The sequence below is a fragment of the Myotis nattereri genome (assembly GCF_964212035.1).
Source record: "Myotis nattereri genome assembly, chromosome: 1".
Lineage (NCBI taxonomy): Eukaryota > Metazoa > Chordata > Mammalia > Chiroptera > Vespertilionidae > Myotis > Myotis nattereri.
In genome coordinates, this window is record NC_138075.1 from 160,440,788 (window position 1) to 160,468,786 (window position 27,999).

Below are 27,999 nucleotides of genomic sequence, written 5' to 3' on the forward strand. Positions count from 1 at the left end.
CCTACCCTCAACTAGCCTGACCCTGATTGGGCCCAATTGGGGCCGGGCCAGCCAGACCCCACCCATGCATGAATTTATGCACTGGGCCTCTAGTAAAAAAATAAATTTCTGTTGTTTAAGCCATCCAATCTATGCTATTTTGTTATGACAGCTCTAGCAAATATTTTTACTTTTATAATATTTTTTACCTTTTTTATAATATTTTAAAAGGAAAGGTTTTTTTGTTTTTTTTAATGTTTAAAATGTTTAAGTTTCATGGTAATCAGAATTTATCTCCTTTTTTCCCCATGAAATTACAGGAGCAGTGTTCCTTTAGTTGGGACTGGGGGCCTTCCTTTCCGACCCAGGGCATCTGGAAAGATGTCAATATTAAAGCCTATAATATTTGTCATCTGAACTACTTCACGTTTTCCCCTAAATACGGTAAGCTAAGAGATGCGATTTCTTGCTTTACTTTTCTGAGCCTCTTTTGTGTTGCAAGTATTGGGTTTGCAATTAGAATACATAGATTTACTTTTTGAAGAGTTATTTTTAAAAATTTTGTGAGAGATTCAATTTTAAAAAGTGAAAAATATGTACAAACTGGGATTTGTCATAAAAATTTACAATAGAAAGCAGGCAGGTAGGCAGGTGGCTGCCTTTTAACACATTTTGAAAAGAAAGGAAGATAGAAGGAGCGAACGTGTGATTAGCTCTAGTTTTCCTGAGCGAAGTGTTCTTTCCTAAAAGAAGTGGGCCTGATGGTTTGTGCTCCTTCCCGCCTCCTCTGTGGTCCCTTTCAGAACGCCACTGTCCTGAGGTCTTGGTTTGCTGAAGGCGTCAGGCTGACTTCCTGTCACTGCACATTTTCTCCTCTGAAGACCATGACACACCTGCCTTGTTAAGAGTTAAAAATAAACTGGAAGGCATGTAAGTTTTGTAAGGCACAGTGTACTACTTATTCCATTGAAGGAGCTATTCACAAGAAAGAAGCATTGAATAAAAGCTCAGAAATCTCACAGATGTCAGGGGTCAGTTAGGAGCTGGTCAAATATTTGTTGAGTTCTTTGCCCAGCACCGTGCTTGTTTGTTTGGCATAGGAAAGAAAGAATCTCATTCTCGCATGCGGATTAGGCAGAGCGGGGAGATATACGCGATTACCAAACCAAACAACTTGTGTAATGGTCTTCTGGGAAGGGAGCCCCCGTGGTTCAGAAAATCAGAGATCAGTGAGGATTTGAGAAGTTGGGGGAATCAGGGTGAATGAAGGTAGATCTTCAGTGGTAGCTGACAATGCTTGATGCTCCGTGAGTTCTGTGCAGGCCTAACTGGATGACGTCAGTAAGCAAGAATGTGGTGTGTCAGTACAGGAGTCCCGCTATTTTTAGGTGCTGGGGACTCTAGATTGCTATTCAATCGAACCTGGTGTTCAGTGGAACCAAATCTGTGTTTTCTAAAGGCAGAAATAGTTGATGTTTGAGGAGGTCATTTGGTGGTGCTGGTATTTTTTAATGTTAAAAAGGTATTAAAAGATCTTATTTAACTTGCACCTATAAATGTGGCTGTTTTAGCTCTCCAGTGCTTCCCAAACTGTTCTTCAGAGGTGTAACCTGAACTGAGTCATGCTACTACATTCAAATAATAGTTCATTCTTCCCCAGCCCTACCCACAGTTTTTCTCAGTTTACAGGGTGGGGCAAAGGAGGTTTACAGTTGTGAGTACTCAAAACAGTTATTCTTGTATTATTATTTATAAATTATTGTATTATTTTCCATACTAACAACTGTAAACCACTTTTGTCCCACCCTGTGTATAATAAGGTCTTGTTTAAGAAGGGGTCTGACTTTGCAAAAAGGTATTGATTTAATAGTTTTGAAGCTTAATCAGCGTTTGAGATGGTTAGCAAAAAGCACTGAGCTCCAGAGACCCCAGTACCTAAAAACGTTTGAATAACATTACTTTAGTTTAATTAACATTTTAAAATATGAAGCTAAACATTTCTTCCTGAATATGAGTCATTAGAGTTCAGTTTATTAGTCATTAGTGACTCAGTGAATTTTATTAGGATAAAATCAATTAATTTAAATGATGCTTAAAATTTAATTAAATTTGTATAACCAGTTTCCCATAGCAACTGTATTTTTAATGTTTTATGACTGCAGTTTATTTTGTACTTAATATAGAGAAAAATATGGTTCCTGTTCAAAAGATGTGCCCTGTGCATATTAAGTAGTGATTCTTATATTTCTGATTAATTTTATAGATTTCAATTAAGAAAATTGAAGCATAGCTTTATGAAAGCATTAGGAGGGGAACTTCCCTAGGAATTTTTCCGATTTTTTGTTCATCACTGAAATCAATAGAAAATTTTTAATTTTTAATTAAAAATATCTTTATTGTTGAAAGTATTACATAGGTCCTCCTTTGCCCCCATTAACCTCTTCCAGCCTGCTTCCCCCTCCCTTCACCCACCAGGCCCTCACCACCCCATTGTCTGTGTCCATGGGTTATGCATATATGCATACAAGTTCATTGGTTGATCTCTTCCCACCCACCCTCCCCTACCTTCCCTCTGAGGTTCAACAGTCTGTACAAGCTTCTCAATAGAAATTTTTTAAAGTTGAAAAATAATAAAGAGAATAAGCTAATATATGCTGGATACTTTTATGTATTTATTTGACACATACTTTGAAGCAGGCATTGTGAGAGTTACTAAAAATAAAAAAATAAATTCATAATAAAAATAGAAACATCTAATTTTTATTTAAAATAAAATATATTAGTTTTTAAAATTTAGTGTGAAATGAGATTGGTCAAACTAATGTACACCGTAGCAATCTCTGGGTATTAATGCTATAGATAGTTTATATTTTATTCTGCTCAGTTGTGTTTTCTTTTTTTTTTTTTTGCTTAAAGTATTACAAAGAGTATTACATATGTCTTCTTTTTTTCCCCGCCCTTGACAATCCCCTGGCCTCCCCTACCCCTCAGTGTCTTATGTCCATTGGTTATGCTTATATGCATGCATACAAGTCCTTTGGTTGATCTCTTACCCACCCCTCCTGCCCCCCAGCCCTCCCCAGCCTTCCCGGTGTAGTTTGACAGTTTGTTCGAGGCAGCTCTGCCTCTGTATCTATTTTTGTTCATAAGTTTATGATGGTCTTTATTATCCATGAATGAGTGACATCATGTGGTATTTTTCCTTCATTGACTGGCTTATTTCACTTAGCATAATGCTCTCCAGTTCCACCCATGCCGTTGCAAATGGTAAGAGTTCCTTCTTTTTTACAGTAGCATAGTATTCCATCGTGTAGATGTACCACAGTTTTCTAATCCATTCATCTACAGATGGGCACTTAGGCTGTTTCCAGATCTTAGCTATGGTGAATTGTGCTGCTATGAACATAGGGGTGCATCTATCCTTTCTGACTGGTGTTTCTGGTTTCCTGGGTTATATTCCTAGAAGTGGGATCACTGGGTCAAATGGGAATTCCATTTTCAGTTTTTTGAGGAAACTCCATACTATCTTCCATAGTGGCTGCACCAGTCTGCATTCCCACCAGCAGTGCACGAGTGTTCCTTTTTCTCCACATCCTCTCCAGCACTTGTCGTTTGTTGATTTGTTGATGATAGCCATTCTGACAGGTGTGAGATAGTACCACATTGTTGTTCTGATTTGCATCTCTCAGATGATTAGTGACTTTGAGCATGTTTTCATATGTCTCTTGGCTTTCTGAGTGTCCTCTTTTGAAAGGTGTCTATTTAGGTCCTTTGCCCATTTTTTGATTGGATTGTTTATCTTCCTTTTGTTAAGTTGTATGAGTTCCCTATAAATGTTGGAGATTAAGCCCTTATCGGTGATAACATTGGCAAATATGTTCTCCCATGCAGTGGGCTTTCTTGTTGTTTTGTTGATGGTTACTTCAGTTGTGTTTTCTAAATTTCCATATTGAGTTTATATTGTTTCCATAGTAAGGGGAAAGTAGCTAAAACAAACTAATCTGTCTAGTAATTTCAGCCATCTCAATTTGGAGGGCTAAACTAATTTGACTCTGATATTTTATGCTTTCTCCCTGGTGAGGCTAGAAAGAGATAACATTTTTGCTTTTTCAGATGTTCTATTTAAATTTAAAATTAGTGAATTTACCCCTGAGGATCAAATGGCTAACCATAATTTCCCAACATAATTGTGTATAGTATGACAGGAAAACAACGTTAGACTTTTAAAAAATTAACTTGAAATTCCTGTGAATTAATTTTCTTTCTGTGTGTGTGTGTACCTTTTCTGCATTCTTAGTCCTTATAAAGTCATTACTGAACTTTAGCACTTTTCAATAGCCTGTGGTCATGTATTTGAAAAAAAGAAATACTGAGTTCAAAGGAAAACAAGAATTACTTCCATTATCTCTTAGCTCTTGTCACTTTTCTAGGTATTAAGAGCTATTGATTCATCGATGTGACTTTTTTTTAGGACCTCATTAGAAACTATTTATTTGAATGATTCATCCTTAGCCCTGAAATATTCTAATCAGGTTTTAAATAGCAGTAGCTGTTTTAGGGCACCTATATTTTCAGTATTGTAAACAGTGAAAGATTGACTGTGGGCATTGAAAAGGAAAGCTCAGATGCTTTTTACCACGTATGGAAACCCAGCAAGATTCTACTGTTCTTTGTCCTTGCGGACGGGGGTGGGGTCGGGTAGGAGACTACCCCCAGCTGCTGGGGAAGGGACAGGAAAGTCTGGGCTGGACTTGAGTTTCCAAGGTCTGGTGGGAGGGGAGAGGGGAGAAGACAACTGGTGTGAGGGGGGGTGATGCCCCAGTTCTAGAGATTTGGACATTTACAGGCAAATAATCTGGCCAGAAATGCAGGCCCTGTGTATAGTGGTAGTGGTGGTAGTGAAGGTGGTGAAGGTGGCATGTATATGAGAGAGAGAAAGAGAGAGATTCATTTATTGATCATTTTCTTTTTTTAAAAAATATATTTTTATTGATTTTTTACAGAGAGGAAGGGAGAGGGATAGAGAGTTAGAAACATCGATGACAGAGAAACATCAATCAGCTGCCTCCTGCACAGCCCCTACTGGGGATGTGCCCACAACCAAGGTACATGCCCTTGACCGGAATCGAACCTGGGACCTTTAAGTCCGCAGGCCGACGCTCTATCCACTGACCCAAATCGATTAGGGCTGATTATTTTCTTTATACTAGGTCTTTCATACTTGTAATCTAATGTAAATTGTTTGCATTAGGCCCTAAAATTTATCAGGAAGGAATGATGATTGCCTAGTTCTATGGGTTTTTCGTAAGGTTACATAGACATATTCAGTCCAAATCCCATCTAATAAAAAGAGTAATATGCAAATTGACCATCAGTCCAATGCACAAGATGTCCACCCCCATGTGGTCAAAGATGGCCACCACAAGATGGCCAGCAGGGGAGGGCAGTTTGGGAAGATCAGGCCTGCAGGGGAGGGCAGTTGGGAGTGACCAGGACAGCAGGGGGAGGACAGTTGGGGGGACCAGGCCAGCAGGGGAGCAGTTAGTTGTTGATCGGGCTAGAAGGGGAATGGTTAGGGGCTGATCAGGCAGGCAGGCAGGCAAGTGGTTTGGAGCCAGCAGTCCTGAATTGTGAGAGGGATGTCTGACTGCCCATTTAGGCCTGATCCCACACCGGGCAGTTGGACATCCCTAAATGGGCAGTTGGACATCCCTTGAGGGGGTCCCAGATTAGAGAGGGTGCAGGCTGGGCTGAAGGACATACCCTCCTCACCCCCCCCCCCACCCTCCATCCACAAATTTCGTGCACTGGGTCTCTAGTATATAAGAAACAAGAGACCTGGTGCATGAAATTCATGTACGGATAGGGTCCCTAGGCCTGGCCGGTGATCAGGGCCGATCTGTGGGTCGATGGGCAGGATGATCAGGGCCCCTGCTCACACCCTCCTTGGCCTGGTGCTGCCCGCTCACTGGCCCTGCTTCCCCATTGCCACCACTGGTCACCTTCTATGGGGCGGCCAGCAGGGTGATCAGGGCCCCTGTTTGCACCCAGCTTGGCCTGGCACCACCCACTAACCTGCTCCGTTCTCATCGGGGCCCATTGGGGCTGGCAGTGCCTCCGCTGCTGTTTACTGCCAGCGCTGCATTGCCGATGCCCGCCACGTTCCGTGCCGCCCACTGGATGGTCAGTGCATGTCTAACTCCTGGTTGGTCAAACTCCTGCCCATGGGGACAATTTGCATATTAGCTGTTTATTATATAGGACTAGAGGCCCGGTGCACAAAAATTTGTGCACTCGGGGGGGAGGGGAGTCCCTCAGCCCGGCCTGTGCCCTCTTGCAGTCTGGGACCCCTCGGGAGATAACGACCTGCTGGCTTAGGCCTGCTCCCTGGTGGCAAAGGGCAGGCCCAATCCCTAGGTGCAGCCCTTGGGCTCAGAGCAGGGCCGATTGGGGAGTTGGGGCGCCGTCCCCTGTCATGCACAGAGCAGGGCCAATCGGGGGGTTGGGGCACTGCCCCCTGTCACTCACAGAGCAGGGCCCATCAGGGGGGTTGGGACTCTGTACCCTGTCACGCACAGAGCAGGGCCAATCAGGGGGTTGGGGTGCTGCCCCCTGTCACGCACAGAGCAGGGCCCATCAGGGGTTTGGGGCACCGCCCTCTCCACCCACAGAGCAGGGCCAATCAGGGGGTTGGGGCACTGCCCCCTGTCACTCACAGAGCAGGGCCCATCAGGGGGGTTGGGGCTCTGTACCCTGTCACGCACAGAGCAGGGCCAATCAGGGGGTTGGGGTGCTGCCCCCTGTCACGCACAGAGCAGGGCCCATCAGGGGGTTGGGGCGCCGCCCTCTATCACCCACAGAGCAGGGCTGATCAGGTGGTTGGGGTGCCGCCACTCTCAGACTCAGGGCAGGGCTGATGGGGAGGTTATGGCTCTACCCCGTCACACACAGAGCAGGGCCCGTGGGGGTGGGGGTGGGTTGGGGCTCCACACCCTGTCACACACAGAGCAGGGCCAATCAGGGGGTTGGGGCACCGCATCCTGTCACACACAGAGCTGCAGGGTGATCAGGGGGTTGGGGAGCTCCCCCCTATCAGGCACAGAGCAGGGCTGATCAGGGGGTTGGGGTTCCTTCCCCTGTCACGAACAGAGCAGGGTGGATAGGGAGGTTGTGGCCCTGCCCCCTGTCACACACAGAGCCGCAGGGTGATCAGGGGGTTTGGGCGCTGCCCCCTGTCATGCTGATCCCAGTGCCGGGAGGCATATTACCTTTTTACTATATAGGGTAGAGGCCTGGTGCACGGGTCGGGGCCGGCTGGTTTGCCCTGAAGGGTGTCCTGGATCAGGGTGGGGGTCCCCACTGGGGTCCCTGGCCAGCCTGGGTGAGGAGATGATGGCTGTTTGCAGCTGGTCACACCCCCTTCAGGGTGGGGGTCCCCACTGGGGTGCCTGGCCAGTCTGGGTGAGGGGCTGAGGGCTGTTTTCAGGCTGGGGGTGACTGAAGCTCCCAACCGCTCCTTTTTTTAATTTTTCTTTTCTTTTTTATTCTGGGCCAGCTTTAGCTTTGAGGCTTGGCTCCAGCTCTTAGGCCTCCGCTGCTGAAAGTAGGTTTCTGGCCTTTGCTCACAATGTTGCGATCCTGCTGGCTGAAGCCCGGCGGACTAAAGCAGGTTTCTGGGGTTTTGTTTAGCTTCTATATTTGTTACATAGTTGCTTAGGGTTGCAGGTCAGAGGCCGGCAGCAGCAGGCGGGGAACGTTGGAGTCCTCCGTCACTGAAGCAAGCAAGCCTCATGTTAGTTTCAAGCTGCCTGGCTGCCGGCCGCCACCTTGGCTGGCAGTTAATTTGCATATTGCCCTGATTAGCCAATGGGAAGGGTAGCGGTCGTACGCCAATTACCATGTTTCTCTTTTATTAGATAGGACTAGAAGCCCGTTGCACGAAGATTCGCGCAATAGGCCTTTTTTCCCCTGGCTGCTGGCACTGGTTTTCCTCTGGCACCTGGGACCCAGGCTTTTGGTCTGGTCGCAGCGGTGAAGCCAAGCCTCGAGGCTAGGCTCCTCCCCTGCGGCCAAGCCTCTTCAGTCTTCAGTTTTCAGTCTTCACTCCAGCCAGAGTCTTCAGTCTTCACTCCTGTGTTTGCATATGCAAATTAACCTCCATTCTTGTTGGGTCAATTTGCATAGTTGCTCTGATTGGTTGGTGGGTGTAGCGGAGTGATACAAATTTGCATGTTTCTCTTTTATTAGTGTAGATACTAGAGGCCCGATGCACGAAATTCGTGTAAGTGTAGGCCTTCCTTCCCCTGGCTGCTGGCACTGGCTTCCCTCTGGCACCCAGGACCCAGGCTTCCCTTGCAGAGGGAGGCCCTGCCCACCTGCTGCAGCCCGGTTGGTGGCCTGGGTCTCCCTCTGTGGAGCAATCATGGGGCGATGGCCAGGCCCTGACCAATCACATCGCACCCACCTTGGCTGGCCTGTTGCCAGTGGGTGTCATAGCGTGGTCTTCTGGAAGGTCATTCAGTCTAATTAGCATATTACATTTTCATTATTATAGATGTTCTGATGAAATGCTACATTGTTTAATCTTTTGTTTACCACAGTCAGAAAATATAGTATAAAAATGTTTTCAGCATTGAATCCTCCTCTTCAGCTGAGGATCTTTGAGCTGCGCTTGAGCATCTCACAATCCCTGCCTTCCCCACCCCCTTCAAATTGACCTGCTGCCTCAGCCTAAAGCACCCCCTCCTACCTTCTCCAAGACTTAGCCTTGAGTTGAAGGAGTGAGCCTAGCTCTCAGCTCTACCCTGGCCACACAAAAGAAACCTGTATTGAAGGTCAGTGCTGCCTGTTGCTTACAGCTTACTATGGAGAACATAATACCACAAAAGAGCAAAGATTTGCCTGTCTTGCTTAGTGCCTTGTTTGATGCACTCATTTTTCTTTCTTGCATTCACTTTGAATCACTTTTTCATTCATCATTGAATTACTTTACTCATAAAAATGACACTATTCACCTTTGAAAATACCTGTATGGGTAGGTAGGTTGCTTGAATAATCTCTCCTCTGATTAGCTGCCTTGTTGCATAAATAGGTTTTTTCCCCTCTGGAATTTACCAATTTATCTTTGTTTTTTTTTCCGGGGAGGATTTTGTTTTGTATCTGTTTTGCCTGGTGGATTTCATCTTTGAGGATTTCGTCCTGCTGAGTAGGCAAGGAGATCTTGACTGCTCAGTAAAGAAGGGGAAACAGCTTTTCTGTGGACCTGCTTTTCTGGCTAATGCAAGCTGTTAGCTCTTTGAAAAGCAGCTGCTGAAGTCTGTGCTCTAATTCCAGCAGGAGCACAGGAAAATCTCCTCCGTGTGAGTTTATACATTCTGTGGCTTGGTCATTTCAGCTGCTGTTGTTACTGTTCCTTCCAATGTGCAGGACTACCTTTTCACTAGGCTTTTCATCATCATTAAAGATGCAAGAAGAGAGCAGGCAAGAGGAGGGGCTGTGAGCAGCTCTGCAGGGCGAAGCTAAGCAAGGCAGCTGTCTCTGAATAGCTTTTCGCCCCAATGAGATGAAGCGCCTTCTTATCTTACATAAGCAATCTACCAGTGTTTGCACATCCATCCCAGGCTGACCTGAATGTTCTTCCATTTCTCTGCCAGTTCTTAACCCCCAGATGCCATTTAAGAGTCTTTCTTTTTTTCCTCTCTCCACTCCTAGTACTTTTCCCATTTTCTGAAATGACCTTGTATTCCACTTCAGGAGGGCTGGGGGTATTCTTTAAGAGAGATCAGATAGGAAGCTCTGTTCTGGAAATGGGTCTTCATTTATTAGGGCTCTCTCTTTAACTAGGAAATACGATTTTTTAAAAATAATTTTTAAACAAATATTTTTATTGATTTCAAGGAGGAAGGGAGAGGAAGAGAGAGATAGAAACATCAATGATGAGAAAGAATCATTGATCAGCTGCTTCCTGCACACCCCCTACTGGGGATCAAGCCCACATCCCGGGCATGTGCCCTTGTCTAGAATCGAACCCAGGACCCTTCATTCCGCAGGCCGGCACCCTATCCACTGAGCAAAACCAGCGAAGGCAGGAAATACGATTTTATATATTTAAAAATTAGCAAGTAAACAGATAATACCAGGAAAATTATTGATTTTTGAAGACTCTAAATGTGCTTTGTGAACCTAAACTACTTAAATTCTCCGTGGCTTCTGGAAGAAAGGGTTGAACCCTTTTCGGAAGAAGATGAGAGGGCAAAGTATGTTGGCATAGTGAATCAGATGGCGACACAATAGGCTGGTGGCTCTTCATACTGAGTTTTTAATGCCACAGCCTTAGTTTTTTTCATTTAGTGGCACTGAAGGGAGTTAACAGGATGAGCTCTAGAGGAGTGCCAGCTTTAGAACTGACCATGCTAGAAGACATGGGGTTTTGCCAGCTCTTTGGGGATTGCACCCTCTGTCCAGAGGCCCTAACAGGCTGCTCATTCTCCACTGCAGAAGAAGTGATGGAAGCAGCAAAGGAACCGGCTTGACCTTGGTGGTTACTGGTTGGTAGGAGGTGCCTAGAGGGCAGACCTTAAATCTTTAGTTTGGTGGAAATTAAAAGTGAATTTCAAATCAGTGTAATGAATGACTATAATAGTCAATCAAGGCTAGCAAAAAAGGAAAGCCTATTTTGTGAGGCAGAGGTTTTTGTCATAGGTATTAAAAAAAGATTAGAATGACCTTTTTGGGGAAATATTCTAGAGTAAGGATCAGCAAACTTTTTTTTTTAAAAGAATAGTTTATTGATTTTTAGAGAAAGAGGAAGGGAGAGAGAGAAACTCTGCCTAATGACATGTTTGATGCCTAGCATCGCTTGATATCATTAAAACAACTGTTCCCCTATGTAATAAACCCCCTCCCCAGTGTCAAAATCCTGAGCACCACTGAGACATAGTTTTGGGGAATTATTTGGGTGAGATTGGCGTAACTCTGAGGCTGTGTATAGTCTTTAGTTTCTGACTGTCTTGGTTCACATCCAAGCTCTTGGGCAAGTTACTTAACTTCTTTCTGCCTCAGTTTTCTCATCTATTTATTGATGATAATAGATTTACCTTATAGCAATGTTGTGATGCTTAAATAAGATAATACATGTTGAAAGCCTAGCTCAGAGTAAGTACTTGTAAATGTGATCTATTATTCTTTCTTAAAATAAGAGAATACTGTGATAGGGATCTAAAGGTCATGTAGCTGTCAAAGATTTAGGGATATTTTATTTTATTTGTTTTTTAAAATATATTTTTATTGATTTCAAAGAGGGAGAGAGAGATAAAAACATCAATGATGACAGAGAATCATTGATTGGCTGCCTCCTGAACACCCCCCACTGGGGAATGAGACGCAAACCCAGGCATGTGCCCTTGACCAGAATTGAACCTGGGATCATTCAGTCCGAAGGCCGATGCTGAGTCAAACCAGTAGAGCAAGCACGTCAAACTCAAAGGCTAACATGGGCCAAATAAACAAGGTTTAAGTTGTTGTGGGCCACAAAAAAGCAAAAGCTTCAATTTTCATAGAAACGTAGGTTTATTTTGATAGAGACATGCTGAATACAAAGGGCTGAAATAAATGAGTAATCATTAACATAAACTAATAGAACATTTTAATAAAAATTAATACTTTCCTTGAACATTAACTTATCAGACAATAACTGCACAAATTAATAAGTGTCATGCAAATAAACCTATTTTTCTTGTTCTCTGAAAGTGAAATATTTCCTGTTGAGCTCACCAAACAAGCCAGTGCAAAAACTAATGACATGGCAATCGGCTGCTAAAGTATTTGCTGCTGGTATTAGTGAGAGAAATGGTGCTCCTTCGTGTAAGGCGCCTAAGGGAAATGAATGCAACACGATTATAGTAATCAGTCATTAGTGAACGTTGTAGTTCGTTATTAATCATTATGTAGAACAGGATATTGTAAAAATTAAGTTACTAAATTTTTTAAAAATGTTTCCTACATACCGTTATATTGGCTGGGAAGCAAAAATATTCGTGTGGGCTGCATGTGGCCTGTTGGCCGTAAGTTTGACATGCTAGAGGGATGTAGGGGTATTTTAGAAAATAAAGAACTTTGGATCAGTTGGAGTGTGTGCTTCTGTTTAAAAACAATGAAAATGCCATGAAAGGAAAACCGAGAGACTTAGTATGTACTCACTAGAAGAAAAGCATCCTTAACTAAAAAGTAGTTGTCTTATTTATTTTGTGCGTCTTAGAAAAACGTGGAGTCTGTCGGCGGGTAAGCTGCGAAGTTGACTGGGGCAGAACAAACCTAATTCAAGGCTCAGAGACTTGTATTCCTAAGAATGAATCAATCAATAGGTAAAAATAGTTCTTAAGTCCAAGAGTAGGTTTTCTTCAGTGTGGGTCAAATCCATCTATACTTTTGGCTGGTTGTGAGATACAAGTGATGAGATGGAGTGTGGTCATCCTTAGAACAGGCCTGGTGTGGTTCTGCATTCGGAAGGAATGCCAGTTATGGAGTCTACAGTGTGTGATGATGAAATTGGAAAGTTATCAGCCCCCTTGCTATTGGTTGGAGAAGGGTCTTTATGATATTTCTCAGCGGATAACCTTCTCCCATCTCTTCTTCAGTAAGAAAAACAGAAGCCATTTAATAGGCACTACCTTAATTTCTTGCCAGGAAGTATACAAACTTAAGTGCACCAGCGCCTCCTTTCTGAGGCGGTGGAATGAGAACGTTCCTTGGTGGTCTGACACCCTGCCCATCCATCCTGCCTTTTGGGGTATTTTTATCCCGTGTAACCTCAAAAAAATGGGTCCACTTTTCTATTTGGGCATTTAAAACCCCAAACTCACGCACACATCTGATTCTGGAGATATGAAACAAACAATGTAAATTAAATGGGTGATTGTGGAAGGGGTTATATTGTCCATACGTAATTTTTTTCTTTTTATATTTTATTTTTACAGAGAGGAAGAGAGAGAGAGATAGAGAGTTAGAAACATCGATGAGAGAGAAACATCGATCAGCTGCCTCCTGCACATCCTCCACTGGGGAAGTGCCCACAACCCAGGTACATGCCCTTGACCCGAATCGAACCTGGGACCTTTCAGTCCGCAGGCCGATGCTCTATCCACTGAGCCAAACCGGTTTTGGCTGTCCATACGTAATTTGAAACACTACATCAAAACCCCCTTGAAACATGCTGCCCCATCCCCAAACTCCACTCCCAAATCCCATTTCTTAGGCAGCTGTCTCATCTTTCTTTTTTCCCCATAACTTTCCCCTTCAGCCTTGTTCCCTCTTTTTTTTTTTTCCCTTTTCCTCCTCTCCATTCCTGGATTTCCCACATGGCCCTTTCATTTTTGCACAGGTAGAAATTTCTTGTCTCTGCTTCTTCCATTTGCATCCTGGTGCTATTGCTGTGCTGGGCCCCCTACTGAGCAAATCTGGGAATGTTATCCTTTCTGATGAAAAATCTTCAATGGCTTCCCATTGATCTAGTGTGAGGTTGCCAGACTCCTCACAGGACCCAGCATAAGCTGAATCCTGCTCGCCTCCTCAGTCGTGCTGGTCTCCCTTACCAGTGTCATCACTGCCTAGTCTTTGTTATGGAGTTGCTCACGCTTACATGGCTCTTTACACTTGCTTTTGCCATGCCCAGAATAATTGTTTTCCTCTGGACTTATCAACTACAGCATCCTTCTGGGCTCAGCTAGATACTGCTTTTTCACAAAGGCCTTTCCCTCACCCTCTGTAAGGTAGGTGTTCTTTCTGTGAGTATTTTCTCAGAATAACCTTTTACTTCTCCCATCCTAATATTATCACACTTCCATTAGACTAAGCTCATGAGGGTAGGGCCAAGTTCATCCTGGTCAGCCATTTCATCCCCATCACTCAGCAAAGTGCATGGCACATCGAAGGTTCTTCATAAATATTCCTTGGGTAGATAATTACATTTAAAATATATCTCTATTTTTTAATGTTTGATTACTTCAAATACATCTAAGTTTATACCTTTTTATGTGGCTTAAAACCCTCAGAATTTTTACTTTATGAAAAGGAACGAGTGCAGCTCAACCTTGGAAAGTTTATGCTGTCTTTTCATTTGCAGTTTTCTGTTTGTACCCTATTTACACATTTTTATGGCTTCTGATTATAATATTTTTAGAGTAGAGTATCTACTAAAACTATATATTTTTAGTTATTCTTCTCCAGGATAAAGGATTAAACTAAAGATTAAAAGAGAATTTCCACTGAACTTCGGTATCATGGCAGCATTTGTGGAGTACTTACTATTTTGCGGGCTGCTTTGGTCTTTTCTTCAGTGAACCCTAAGGAGTGCAGGGATAATGTTTAGCATATTTTATATACACATTTTTTTCTTTTCTTTTTCTTTTTATGCCTTAGACAACCATGCCCAGCAGTGGAATCTCAAAATAGAGTCTTCTTTTGATGTTGTCAGCTCAAAGCCAGTCCCTGGTCAAGTGATCATAGAAATCCCTAAATTGCAAACACAGCGGACATACAGCATTGAACTTCGGCCTGGGAAAAGGATTGTTAAGCTCTCTGTGAAAATTAACAAGGTGAATGATGGTACTTCCTGAGAAGCATGAGATGAAAAGCAATATTATTCAAAAGAAATGGTTAGAAAGAAGGGTCTGAGTCAAAGAAAAATGTACTTTTTTACTTTTCTCCTTTACTTTTAACCTCTCATATATTTTTTTTTATGTGCAAGCTGTGAAATGATTTTCCCAGATTTTAAGATCTAGAGATGGAAAATATGTGCTAAACTTGGCATTCTTTTTTTTTTCTTCAAGAAGCCGGGTGTGTTGTATTTTAATTTTTTGCGGTATTCTAAATCCAAAATACATTGTAAGCATTATATTTAAATATAGTGATTATTTTTGGTACTTGTAAATTATTTTGAGTATTTGTGCTTGTTTTACATGCAGAATTCTAATTCCATGATCTTTCATGGGTATATGTAGGCTAGACTTTACCTTTTCTTTTTAAAAATTCCTCTGATCATTGTGAATGGAAGAGGATGGAACAAATCAGCATTCAGTAACTGTTCAGATAAAGTAAGAACTCAAAACAATTTCTAGTTTTGGGCTTAAAACAAGAGTCAGCCTCAGAGTTCAATTCTAAATGTTAAAGAATGTAGAATAAATGTAATCTTGAGTAATAGAAATGGGAAGAGTTGTTTACTGAATTTCCACGTTATCCTGTGTTTTTTTTCCCCCTTCCCTTTTGGCATATTAATCCATGTTACATTCCTAAAATGTTGACTTGTAACTATTATCTATGTATTGATATAATTTGGCCTACTATAGGGAGGGAGATTTTTATTGTTTAGAACCTGGAATTTCTATGAGAAATAGATATAAATGTTCTGAATCAGCATATTATTTTGCTGAAAATACGCCACAGATTACTTAGAATGACTTTTATTTTTTCTTAAAAGAAAATTACTGTAGAAACTTGGTGGCCTCATGGACATGGAAACCAGACAGGGTACAACATGACAGTTCTTTTTAAACTGAATGGAGGCTTAACAATTAAAAAATCAGCTAAGGTAAGCAAATATTTGAAATATTTTTTGTGAAATAAGTTTATTTATTAATAAAATAACAATACAGATCTTTGTAGGAAAAGAAGAAACCAATAAAATTCCTGTAACCCCACCACCCAGGGATAATCACAGGTAACAGGTATAGACATTCAAATGCTTGTGTGTGTGTGTGTGTGTGTGTGTGTGTATAGTAAGTCCTTGCTAACATTGTCATTAAGTTATGTGACTTAAGTGAAATGATGTATAATGAATCCATTTTTACCAGAGGCTAATTGATAAAAACAAGAGTTAAGTTCTTACAGTATTTAACAGTGAAATGATGTTGAACACAATGATGTCATTTGAGGACTTATTATATTTATATTTTTAAATAAATTAGACTTTACATATTAATTGTTGTTTTAAAATATAATTTATTTAATTGTAAATTTATATAATTTAATTTTTAAAAATAATTAAAACATTTTTTCAGTAATAATTGACATACACTATTACATTAGTTTCAGGTGTACAACATAGTGACTAGACATTTATATAGTAACTTAGGAAGTAATCACCTTGATAAGTCTAGCATTATTATTATACTTATAAATATTTTTCTGTTTTTTTAAAAATATATTTTTTGATTTTAGAGAGGAAGGAAGAGGGATAGAAAGTTAGAAACATCAATGAGAGAGAAACATCCATCAGCTGCCTCCTGCACACCCCCCACTAGGGATGTGCCCGCAACCAACGTACATGCCCTTGACCGGAATCGAACCTGGGACCCTTCAGTCCACAGGCCGACGCCCCATCCACTGAGCCAAACCGATCAGGGCTCTACTGTGTTTTTAAATTACTTTATATCAGAGTAATACATATATATAATTTTAAAGCTCAAATATTCCTAGAGGTTTATGTGAAAAATAGAATCCTTTGCCCAGCCCTTCCGATTTCTATTTCCTACTCCTCAGAATTAATACTTCAAATGTTTGCTTATTTCTCGTGCCCGTTTACCTATATTTTCCCAAATAACATGCTTTTACTGGTGTTTTCTAATTTCTCAGCTTTGTATATTATCTGTTGATTTCTAAACGGAGGAGGCTATAGCTCTCTTACACGATTCTCTGATGACGCCTGCTTGGCTCACGAATACACATTTGCCTTCCTCTGTCCTCCCAAAGTATTTTTGTTAACTCAATATTCAGTGTTTACATGATTATATTATGGAAATATTGTTCAAAGCTGAACCTCATGGTGTACTAAAATTGTATTTCCTTTCTTATGCAACTTTCTGTTTGCCTTAGAGTTAATAATTACCTCATGTTTCTTTGTTTTCTGTTTACTTTCCTCTCAATCATATACAAACACTCTTAGATACTTGAATACCTTTTAAATAAATATAGTCATATTCCTTAGGTAATCTATCCCCACTGTTTATTATTACTGTTATTATTCTTTTAATTTTTGTTATTTTTCGAAACACTCCTAGAGCCATTTTCTCATTTCCCTGATCTTGCTTGGTTACTCTCTGGACCTTCTGCTTAACTGTTGTCCTGGAACTTCCTTTTATTATCATTATAGGAATCACCATCACCTGTCTTCCAGGTATTTTAGGTATTTCTTTCATCTTTTTCCTGGATTAAATATGGAACCCTTTTCGTTAAACCCATACTTCTCATTTTCTTTTTTGACTTTACACTTTTGGTGAAACACTTTTTTCAATAGATTCCTGAGGTTGGATGTGTGGGAAATGACATTTTGAAAACTTATAAATATGCAAATATGTAAAGTTTATCTTCACAGTACTTGATAGTTGTTCGTGTTTATTAGAAGGCTAAGTTGGAAATCGTTTTTCCCCCCAAATTTTTGAAGTCATTATCTTTGAGCTTTTAGTATTTTTGTTTTGAAATGTACTTACATTTTAATTTCTGCTTTCTTATGTAGAGCTGTCTTTGCGTCTGGAAGTTTTTAGGATTTCTTTATCTCTGGTACCTAAAATTTGAAACTTTGAAAATGAGTAGATTTTTATTGTTGTGCTAGTCATCTTGTGAGCTTTTCTGATACAGAAACTCAATCTGGAAATTGTCTTGTATTTTTTATAATGTTTCATTTGTTATCTTTGTTGTGTTTTTCTGGTACAACTATTAATCAGATACTGTATCTCCTGGGCTGAACAGTATTGTTAGATTTTTCTTCTATATTTCATCTCACTTTTAAAATTCTATCCTTTGGGAGAGTTGCTTGATTTCATATTCAGTTTTTAAAATTAGATATTTTATTTTTATCACTTAAAATTTTTCTCAAGAGTTTTAAATTTTACTTTAAAAATTGTAAACTGTTTGTATTTTATGGTTGTAATATATTCTCATTTCTCTTAAAATGTTAATTATTAGTAGTATTTTTAGAGTTTTCTCTGCATCGCCCCCTCCCCCCATATTCCTTTACTTCCTCTGTTTGTTTTGGCTTCATTGTCCCCATTAGAGACTTTTCTTGAATATTCAGTTGTCCTTCGTGTTCATCCATTCTGAAGATTAAGGCACAGAATTGCAGATGAGAAGCCCTATATGAGCTGCAGTGTTAGGTATTCCAGTGGAAACCAACTTTATCGTGGGGTGATGCCCACATGTCAGTTGCTATAGCTGGTGTGTGTGTGTGTGTGTGTGTGTGTGTGTGTGTCTCTGTGTGTGTGTGTGTGTTTGCTTAGCTTTGTCAATGAGGACATTCTCCAGTCTCTTGCCTGGGGAGTGTAAGACTGGCCGCTACCATTCAGGGAGTCTGTTGGCAGCAGGGGATGAACGTTCTTACCGTCGACCACAGAGTGTCATCTAGCAGCGGGCTCCCCATCCTCAGCCTCTCTGACTGGGAAAGGCAAAATAATAGTGAGCTTCAGCATCCCTTCTTCAAAACAATGTACTTGAGTTTTGCTTTTAGAATAAAACATCTTAAAGGTCATTACACATGAAACTGTCTCTCCATGTCACTTTAGAAATCGTAAAATTGAGCCAGGACTGGAACTGGAGCTATCTAGAGAGGACAGTGGGGAAAAGCAGCCCCTGTCCTCTAGTAATACTCCCAAGGTGCCTCTAGAGACGGACCTGTCTTCCTTCCCACACTCCCCTCCGCCATAAATCAGGACTGATATTTTATTTTATTTTTTAAAATATATTTTATTGATTTTTTTACAGAGAGGAAGGGAGTGGGATAGAGAGTTAGAAACATCGATCAGCTGCCTCCTGCACATGCCCTACTGGGGATGTGCCCGCAACCACGGTACATGCCCTTGGCCGGAATCGAACCTGGGACCCTTGAGTCCACAGCCGATGCTGGATACACTGAGCCAAACCGGTTAGGGCAGGACTGATATTTTAAAACAACAACAACAACAACAACAACAAAAGCAAACCACAGTAAGATGTTTCCTCCTGAAGACATAACCACTTGTTTTGCCTCCATGTCTATGAATAAACCTTATGATAACCTCAGCTAGAGAATATTGAAAGGAGCATTTTAACTTTAGTCTAAAGAAAATACTGGCTCCTGCCTGGTTTGGGATACAGCACTAAGGATTGGGAAGAACAGCACTCTGGTATTTAGTATAGGTTACTTCTTTAGTTCTTTAAATTCCATTTCCTTACGTGTAAAATGGGTCAGTAAAGCTGAGGTAGCTTGGATGGTATATAATACGTAGTAGCGATGTTAATCTTCCTAGATTTCCTCCTCCTTGCACATCAGCCTTTGGTGTTTGTAGTTGGCTCGGGTTGTACCCTGGTCACCCCTCCCATGTTATATTGCCTCTCCCCTGGGTCAGGTACCATACTAAGTTTGGTGATATACCCTTCAGGAGTTCATTTTCTATTTTCCCTTTTTAAATCATGCCCTTATATTTCCTTGGACACTGTGAGTGTGTGTCCATATCATATATAGGGAGAATGTTGTAGAGCTGCCTAAAGAGCCTAAACATTCTCTCTCTCTCTCTCTCTCTCTCTCTCTCTCTCTCTCTCTCTCTCTCTCTTTCTCTCTCTCTCTCTCTTAAACATTCACTCTTATTCTAACCCTTTTGGCCAAAGACCTGTGCTCTCTCACATGTTGAGTCTGTTGTGTGTCACCTTCATGAAAGTGTAAAAATGGATGAGTCATTCTAACTTACCGCAGAGAAAGAAGGGGAACTCCTGTGGTTTTTTGTTTGTTTGTGGGAAATAATTATTCTTCACTCAGGCTAGTATGGGTGCATCATATTAAAATGCTACTCTTTGACCAGCAACAGGAGTGAAGGAAGATGTATTGCTTCATGCCTTGTGTTAATGCATGTTTGTGAAATGTGCCCTTTGTCTGTGGCTGCGGTGGAGTTTGTTATTTTTGAGGCTCATTTGTTCACTAACCACTTAGGGAGAGCTATCGCGTTTCAGTTCCTTTGCTAGGCTTTGGCGCTAGAGTTGTGCATAAGACACTGCTTCCATTTCACTTTGAGATCAGAATAAAATAATTTGGTTGGGAAATTAAATAATTAAACAAACAATTGCAATAGAGTGTGACAAGCACTCTAGAGAAATGTAGAGTACTGTGGAAACACGGAGCAGGGGCTTTCTTGGACAATTCCCAGAGAAGGTGATGTCTGTGTCCTGAGGGATATGTAGAATTTGACCAAACAACAAAGAGTCAGAGGTATAAGAATATATCAAGGCCTGGGGATTCGAAGAAATAGTGTGTGTTTGTGGAGGTGAAAGAAATGTCGTGTGGCTGTTTGAGTTTGAACAAGGAATGGTGTAAAGGTAGGTAGAGCAAGATCATGCAGGGCCTTATAACCCATGGGCAGGAGCTAGGCCAGCCGTGGGCAAACTACGGCCCGCTGGCCGGATCCGGCCCATTTGAAATGAATAAAACAAACAAAAAAAAGAGACCGTACCCTTTTATGTAATGATGTTTACTTTGAATTTATATTAGTTCACACAAACACTCCATCCATGCTTTTGTTCCGGCCCTCCAGTCCAGTTTAAGAACCCATTGTGGCCCTCGAGTCAAAAAGTTTGCCCACCCCTGAGCTAGGCTGTCCTGAGGGCAATGGGAATTCTTTCAAGGGTTTTAAGGAGAGATCATATTTGTCTTACACAGATTGTGTAGATCAGATTGGAGGAATGACAAGAGGGGGAGGCCAGTTGGAAGACGATGGTGGTAATTCAGGTACAAGATGATGATTTACTCACTCTATAGAATTGCTGAGGACATAGATTTGGGAGAGATTGATCAGAATGGAAATCAGATAGCAGTGGGTAGAGGAATGACTGAAGGTGAGGAAGTAGAGATAGTGAGTATAGGCAGCTCTTGAAAAATGGTTGGTGAGAACCACACCTGAGTCAGGTGGCAGTGATGGCTATTTGGGGTCAGGAGATTGGCTACATATAGGGTACTATGCAAATAAATATATTAAAGTACTGAAAGCCAGCTTTTTCATGGATGCAGAAAGGTGATAATACATATAGAAAGGGAAAAAGCTAGAATGGATTGGAATCTGAGCTAATAGTGTGAACTCATGATTTTCAGTATATGTAGATAGATATAGAAATAAGTATAGATGTAATTGTGTGTGTGTGTGTGTGTGTGTGTGTGTGTGTGTATGTATTTACAGACACACACATTTTCTAGCTCTCTCCAGGCCTTCCCAGAGAGTCTAGAAAGAGTGGCACTCTGGTAGCAATGAACAGAGATAGCATCCAAATCTTAGTTTTGGGGTACCACTTTCTACTAAGAGGCATCAGGGCTCTTTGGAGAAATAACTGATTTGGGGGATGAAGCCTAGAATATATTGCTGCCTAGAAAGTTAAGAAGGTACTCAAGAATGATGGCCCAGATCAAAAGGGACACAGGAGTCAGTTTAATGTGCTTCCAATAGCCAAATCTGAGAGAATTTGAGTATTAAAATAAAGAATAGTGGTAAAAGATTAGAACCCATTTAACATAGTAACAATCCTTGAGCACACTGATATAAATAAACTAGTGACCTGGTGCATGAAATTTGTGCGTGGGGGAGGGGGGTGTCCCTCAGCCCAGCCTGCACCCTCTCACAATCTGGGACCACTGGCTCCTAACCGCTTGCCTGCCTGCCTGATTGCCCCTAACGCTTTTGCCTGCCAGCCTGATTGCCCCCTAACTGCTCCCCTACCAGCCTGATCGCCCACAACTGCCCTCCCCTGCCAGCCCGATCACCCCCAACTGCCCCCCTTGCTGGCCCGATCGCCCCCAACTGCCCTCCCCTGCTGGCCCAATTGCCCCCAACTTCCCTCCCCTGCCAGCCCCATCACCCACAACTGCCCTCCCCTGCCGCAACCCACCTCCTCCTCCGGGACCCACCTCCTCTGCGCAAGATGGTGGAGACATGGGGACCAGCCTTCTCCGGGCTGCATGGCGCAGAGCCACGGGACCCCCAGACCTCACCACGCGGAGCAGCTGCTGGTGTGGCCATCTTGTCATGGCCATCTTGTGGCGACATCGCACGCAAGGCCCACCTAGGCTTTTATTAGTATAGATACATGAATAAGTCAATGAGAAAAAGGAAAGTTATTCCTCAAGGTGGAATGCCAACTAATAAATGTAGAAGAAGCAATAGAACTAGAATAAGAATCATTTGATAACTATCATAGTTATAAGTAATTCAGGCAAGAACTATGAATGGATACTAAAACTAGAGGGTAAAGTGGCATGGAATATGGGGCATTTATCTAGACTCAAAGCATCTCTCAACAAAATATTTATTAATTATATTGGAGAAAAAAATACAGTGAAGAAATCCAGCAGACACCATCTTGATTAAGTGATTAATATCACCACCAATGAGTGACATGTTATCTACCTGTCAGACTGCATGAGGAATCCAGCATCACTTCTCTGCTAGTCCTGCCAAAGAGATAACCTGGATCTATCGCGAGGAAGCATCAGACAGTCTCAAATTGAGCTCCATTAGCGAAAGTCTTCAAATCTACTTCGATCTACTGTAATCTTTGGAAGTATCAAGGAAAACCAAGGAACTGTTCCACTTTGAATAAGACTAGAGAGATGTAACGGCGGGGTACAGTACCTGAATTTTCCCCCTATAAACAATGTCATTGGGCAACTGACCAAACTGAATGGGGTCTCTACATGGAGGGCATCCAGGAGTTCTTTGTACTATCACTGCAATTTTTCTATAAGTTTAAATTGTTTCAACACAAAATAGGACATCGTAAAAAGAATGAAAAGCAGTGTAACAAAATCCTGATGGAAGGGGCCAGTAGACAGGGAAGGACTGAAAGTAGCTCAAAATTAGAGAGAGAGTGGAGAGGGTAAGGTCCCTGATAAGTAGGGGAGGATGGCACCACCACCCTAGAGCATGGATTCACTTGGAGATGAGAGGCTCAGTTTTTGTCATAGGGACAAAAGGTAAAATAACATGTAGAGGGAAGCATGGAGCTTGTGGCTAGAGGCAATTTTGAAGATCTGTAGGACCACTTAAGGTATATTGGGAATTGTAAACTCTTCTTTAGGAGCAAAAAGTGATCCTGAGAAAGTTTAGGGAGTTCTTCTGGTCAGATCACTTTTTTCTTTCCTGGGAACTAGGATGTAGTGTTGCCTGCTGAGTGTAATGGCGGGGGAGGTGGGAGGGAAGCAAGTTAGAAATCTGAGGAAAGTGAAGGCTTGAGATAGCCACTGTGGACCAAGTGCTTGAAAGGGCTAAGGCAGTGGTCGGCAAACTCATTAGTCAACAGAGCCAAATATCAACAGTACAACGATTGACATTTCTTTTGAGAGCCAACTTTTTAAACTTAAGCTATATAGGTAGGTACATTGTTATTAACTTAATTAGGGTACTCCTAAGGCTTAGGAAGAGCCACACTCAAGGGGCCAAAGAGCCGCATGTGGCTCGCGAGCCGCAGTTTGCCGACCACTGGGCTAAGGCAACATTATAGGATTGTGAGGCAGCATTGAGGGCCCAATTGAGATTGAAAACTGTGAATCTCTTTATCTGAGAGTCAGAATACCTTGACTTTGAAAGAACTATTGATTTCTGATTGTGCTACATTAGGCTGGTTTGGTGGTGTTTTGTAAGACATCATAGGTATGTGATTTGATTTGAAATTGTTTTCTGGGCCTTCTGCCTACCCTGCTTGTACAGATCCCAATTAAATCTCTTTTATTTGAGCAATACTTTAAAGGCTTGGGTTCCAAACGAGGTATCATTCTCTGCTATGCTTTTTTAAATTATCTTATTTCTAAAATGTATAGGAGCACTAGTTGGTATGGCTCAGTTGGTTGGGCATTGTCTTGTGCACCAAGGGGTTGCCAGGTCTATTCCTGGTCAACAGCATATGCCTGGATCATGGGCTTGATCCCCAGTAGAGAGTGTGCAGGAGGCAGCTGATCGATGTTTCTCTGTCCCCCTCCCCCCTTCCCCTCCCTCTTCCTTCCTCTATCTCTAAAAATCAATATACTATTCTTTAAAAAAAAATGTTATAGGATCAATAATGGTATACTATGTAGGAATATCAAGGTGCTATTTTATTGAGCCTGTTAAAACCTTCCTACAACATTTTAGTCAGCTTTGCAGTCTGCTCATTTAGAAGGTTCAGAGGAGAGCCATGAAGGCGATTAAAGGAAGACAAAGGGATAAGATAATTTAACTTCAAGGAAAGCTGAGGACATGCTTGCTAATTCTTTAGGTTGTTATTTTTGATATTCTTTCATTCATCCGTCATAGGGTAGGTGTGGAGGAGGAAGTGGTTACTCATGGGAAAGGCTATGTGACAGCCATGGTTGTTTATACTGGAGCAGTGGTCAGCAAACTGGCCCCTTGAGTGTGGCTCTTTCACAAAATACAACGTGCGGGCGCGCACGTACAGTGCGATTGAAACTTTGTGGCCCATGCCATGGGGCCAAAGAGCCGCATGTGGCTCGCGAGCCGCGGTTTGCCGACCACTGAGCTAGAGTAGCGTAACTGAGGAACATCTCAGAATTCATTTGCAGTGGGAACTTTGAATAGTATTTATGTTCATTTGCCCGTTTGACTGAGATGTCAGAGGTTGGATCGAATGATCTCTTGCCTCCCCAAAAGAAGACAACAGAATGATGCAAAAATCTGAGCTTCTTGCAAGTTTCAGGACTCAATGTTTGCTTTGATATTTAGATAAACAGTATAGATTAGAGAGAGAATATTTAATTCACCCTTGTTTCCATCCAGGGGGGGCCTTTGAGGGAATTCAGTTTCTCACCAGCCCTAAGTTTCTTAGTGTTTCAGATGATTTCAGACTTGCCACTGTTTCAGCAAGTAAGAAATTTGACTGCTACTTGCCATCATTATCTGTGTTCTGGCCTTTAGTCTTATTTCTTTCCAGCCTTTATTTGTTGGGAATGTGTCAGATCCAGGTTTCTTTTTATTTTTTATTTATTGTGAAGTATAACGCATATACAGAAAAGTACATAATGTGGAGAAATGCTTAATGAATGATTACAAAATGACCACTTATGTAACCATCATCCTGATCAAGAAATACTACATTACTAGAACCTCAGTAGCCCTCTACCCACCTCTCCTTCCTAAAGATCCATTCCCCTGACTTTTAACACTGTAGCTTGTTTCTGCCTGTTTTTAAACTTTACATATGTGGAACCATATAGTATGCATTATTTTGCGTCTGGCCAATTTGGCTTAACATTATATTTGTGACATTTAATATGTTGTTGTGTATAGCTGTTCCATGTTTATTTACACTGTTGTATAATATTTTCTTGTATTGCACATACTGCTATTGCAATTTGGATAGTTTCCAGTCTTGGCTCTTCTGAGTATTGCTGCTCTGAGCATTAACAACATGGTGCTCCAAGTACATACAGCATTTCTGCTGGAAGTGGGGTGGCTGAATCATAGGATGCGTGTAGCTTCAGTTTTTAAAGAGAATGCTAAACTGCAAAGTGGTGGTATTTCCATCTAAAGTGGTGGTATTTCCATCCAAAGTGGTGGTATTTCACCTTCATCCATTGTTGTTCAATTTGTTGGCATGTAGTTGTTTGTAATATTTTCTTATAATCCTTTGCATTTCTGTGGTGTCAGTTGTTACTTTTCTCCTTTCATTTCTGATTTCATTTATTTGGGTCCTCTTTTTCTTAATGAGTCTGGTTAAAGGTTTATCAATCTTGATTATCTTTTCAAAGAAACAGCTCTTGGTTTCATTGACATTTTGAATTGTTTATTAGACTTTATTTCATTTATTTATGCTCTGATCTTTATTATTTTCTTCCTTCTACTCACTTTGGGCTTTGTTTTTTGTTCTTTTTCTAGTTTCTTTAGGTGTACATTTAGATTATTTATTTTTCTTTTTTCTTCAGGTATGCATGTATTGCTATAAATTTCCCTTTTAGGACTGCGTTCACTGTGTCCCATAGATTTTGTGTTGTGTTTTCATTTTCATTTGTCTCAAGGTATCTTTTGATTTCTTTCCTGATCTCATTTTTAACCTATTAATTGTTTAGTAACATGTTATTTAGTCTCCATGTGTTGGTGTTTTTTTCAGTTTTATTCTTTTAATTGATTTCTAGTTTCATACCATTATGGTCAAAGATGTCTGATGAGATTTTAATCTTCCTAAATTTATTGAGACTTGCTCTGTGGCCTTTTGATTTGAAGTGGGTCTCTTGTAGACAGAACATATGTGGACCTTGTTTTCTTTTTCTTTTTTTTTAAAATATATTTTATTGATTTTTTACAGAGAGGAAGGGAGAGAGATAGAGAGTTAGAAACATCGATGAGAGAGAAACATCGATCAGCTGCCTCCTGCACATCTCCCACTGGGGATGTGCCCGCAACCCAGGTACATGCCCTTGACCGGAATCGAACCTGGGACCTTTCGGTCCGCAGGCTGACGCTCTAACCACTGAGCAAAACCGGTTTCAGCTGGACCTTGTTTTCTTATTCATTCAGCTATCCTATGTCTTTTGATTAGAGTATTCAATTAGCTTATATTTAAAGTGATTATTGATAGGTATGTATTTATTACCATTTTGTTATACATATTTGTGTTTCTCCTTTTTTCTTTTCTTCTTCTTAAAGAAGTTTCTTTAACATTTCTTATAATACTAGTTTGGTGGTGATGAACTCTTTCAGCTTTTTCTTGTCTGAGAAGCTCTTTATTTCTTCTTCAATTTCAAATGTTAGTCTTGTTGGGTAGGGTATTCTTGGTTGTAGGCCCATGCTTTTTATTTCACTGAGCCACACTGGCCTGGAACTCCTAACTCTTGTCTAAAAAATCCATTCAGCTGTCCTGTACTTTCAAAGTTAATCCTTCTATTTTAGAAATGAAATCATAAAGTCAATTAGAAAACTCATCTAGTGAGTTAGAACCTTCACTTATTGAAATAGAATCTTCAACAGTAGAAAAAATTGGAAATTAAAAAATTTAAAATTCGAACTGCTTGACTTACATATTTAGGTTCTTAGATATGTACACCTATATTTACTTTTAGACACTAATATACTTTGTTGGGCTGTTTAAACTATTTCTAATCTTGTAAAAAGACAATATATTCAATTTGGCTGTAAGTATGTGTTACTTGAGAGTCTTTTCAAAAATCCTCTTTGAGAGACCAGTATTTTCTCAGAAGTAAAATACCTGTTATAGAGGAAGGCTTTTATGTTGCCTCTCAAGACTGCTTAGAGATATGCAGAATTACTGACACTAATCATAGACCCAACACCTTTAAGCTATCAAGGAATGCCCAGAGGGAGAGGTGGCTGGAATTACTGCCTCTTCTTTGAGGCACTGTCAGGTGGTTTAGGGTTTACTTTGACCTGGGTTATAAAACTGTTATTGTAAGAGTTGGGAGACAGAAATAGCTGTCTTTGTATGAGAATATTTGCACAGAAAAGAAAAAAAACATGTTGGAAAATGTGTTTTAATAGTAATACTATGTGTAGCATTAATAAAAAAAATTAAAGGGTTCTATTTTCTAGATTAGTGATTCTCAAATCCTTTTGGAATCAGAATTACTTTACATTTGTAAAAATTATTAAGAAGCCCAAAGTGCTTTTGTTTATGTGAGTAAATGTTAAAGCTTATAATGAAATATTTTTCATTTCAAATTAGGTTAAAAAAAACCCCTATCACATGTTACTCTATGAGTTATTTTATATAAATACTAGGAACCCAGCGCACGATTTGAAATCTCGCAGCGCCACGCTGCCTTGACACCCGAACCTCTCCATACAGAGCTCCAGCCCCCAAACCCTCTGGCCTTCTCTGGCCACCTCAAGCCCCGCCCTCAGTCCCTTGAGTTGCCTGAGGCTGGTCCCGCCTTCTCTGGGCGCCTCCCTGCCATATTAATACAGGCAAGGGCAAGAAAATGGAAGAATGGTGGACACTTATTACATGGAATACATTGGTTAATTCATTTACATTTTTAATTTGAGAAGAAATGCATGATCTTGGTTCAGGGCTAGC

General features: G+C 41.1%; 1 protein-coding gene across 2 annotated transcripts in view; it reads left to right on the top strand.

The window, feature by feature from the left end:
- The window catches only part of MANBA (mannosidase beta), a 102,419-nt gene that overhangs the window by 24,831 nt on the left and 49,589 nt on the right, over positions 1–27,999 (top strand). For both annotated transcript variants that reach the window (XM_081085547.1, XM_081085546.1), the window contains exons 5-7: positions 300–423; positions 14,395–14,570; positions 15,452–15,562. In XM_081085547.1, coding sequence (XP_080941673.1) covers positions 300–423; positions 14,395–14,570; positions 15,452–15,562 — 411 coding nt within the window. The remainder of the gene's footprint in view (positions 1–299; positions 424–14,394; positions 14,571–15,451; positions 15,563–27,999) is intronic.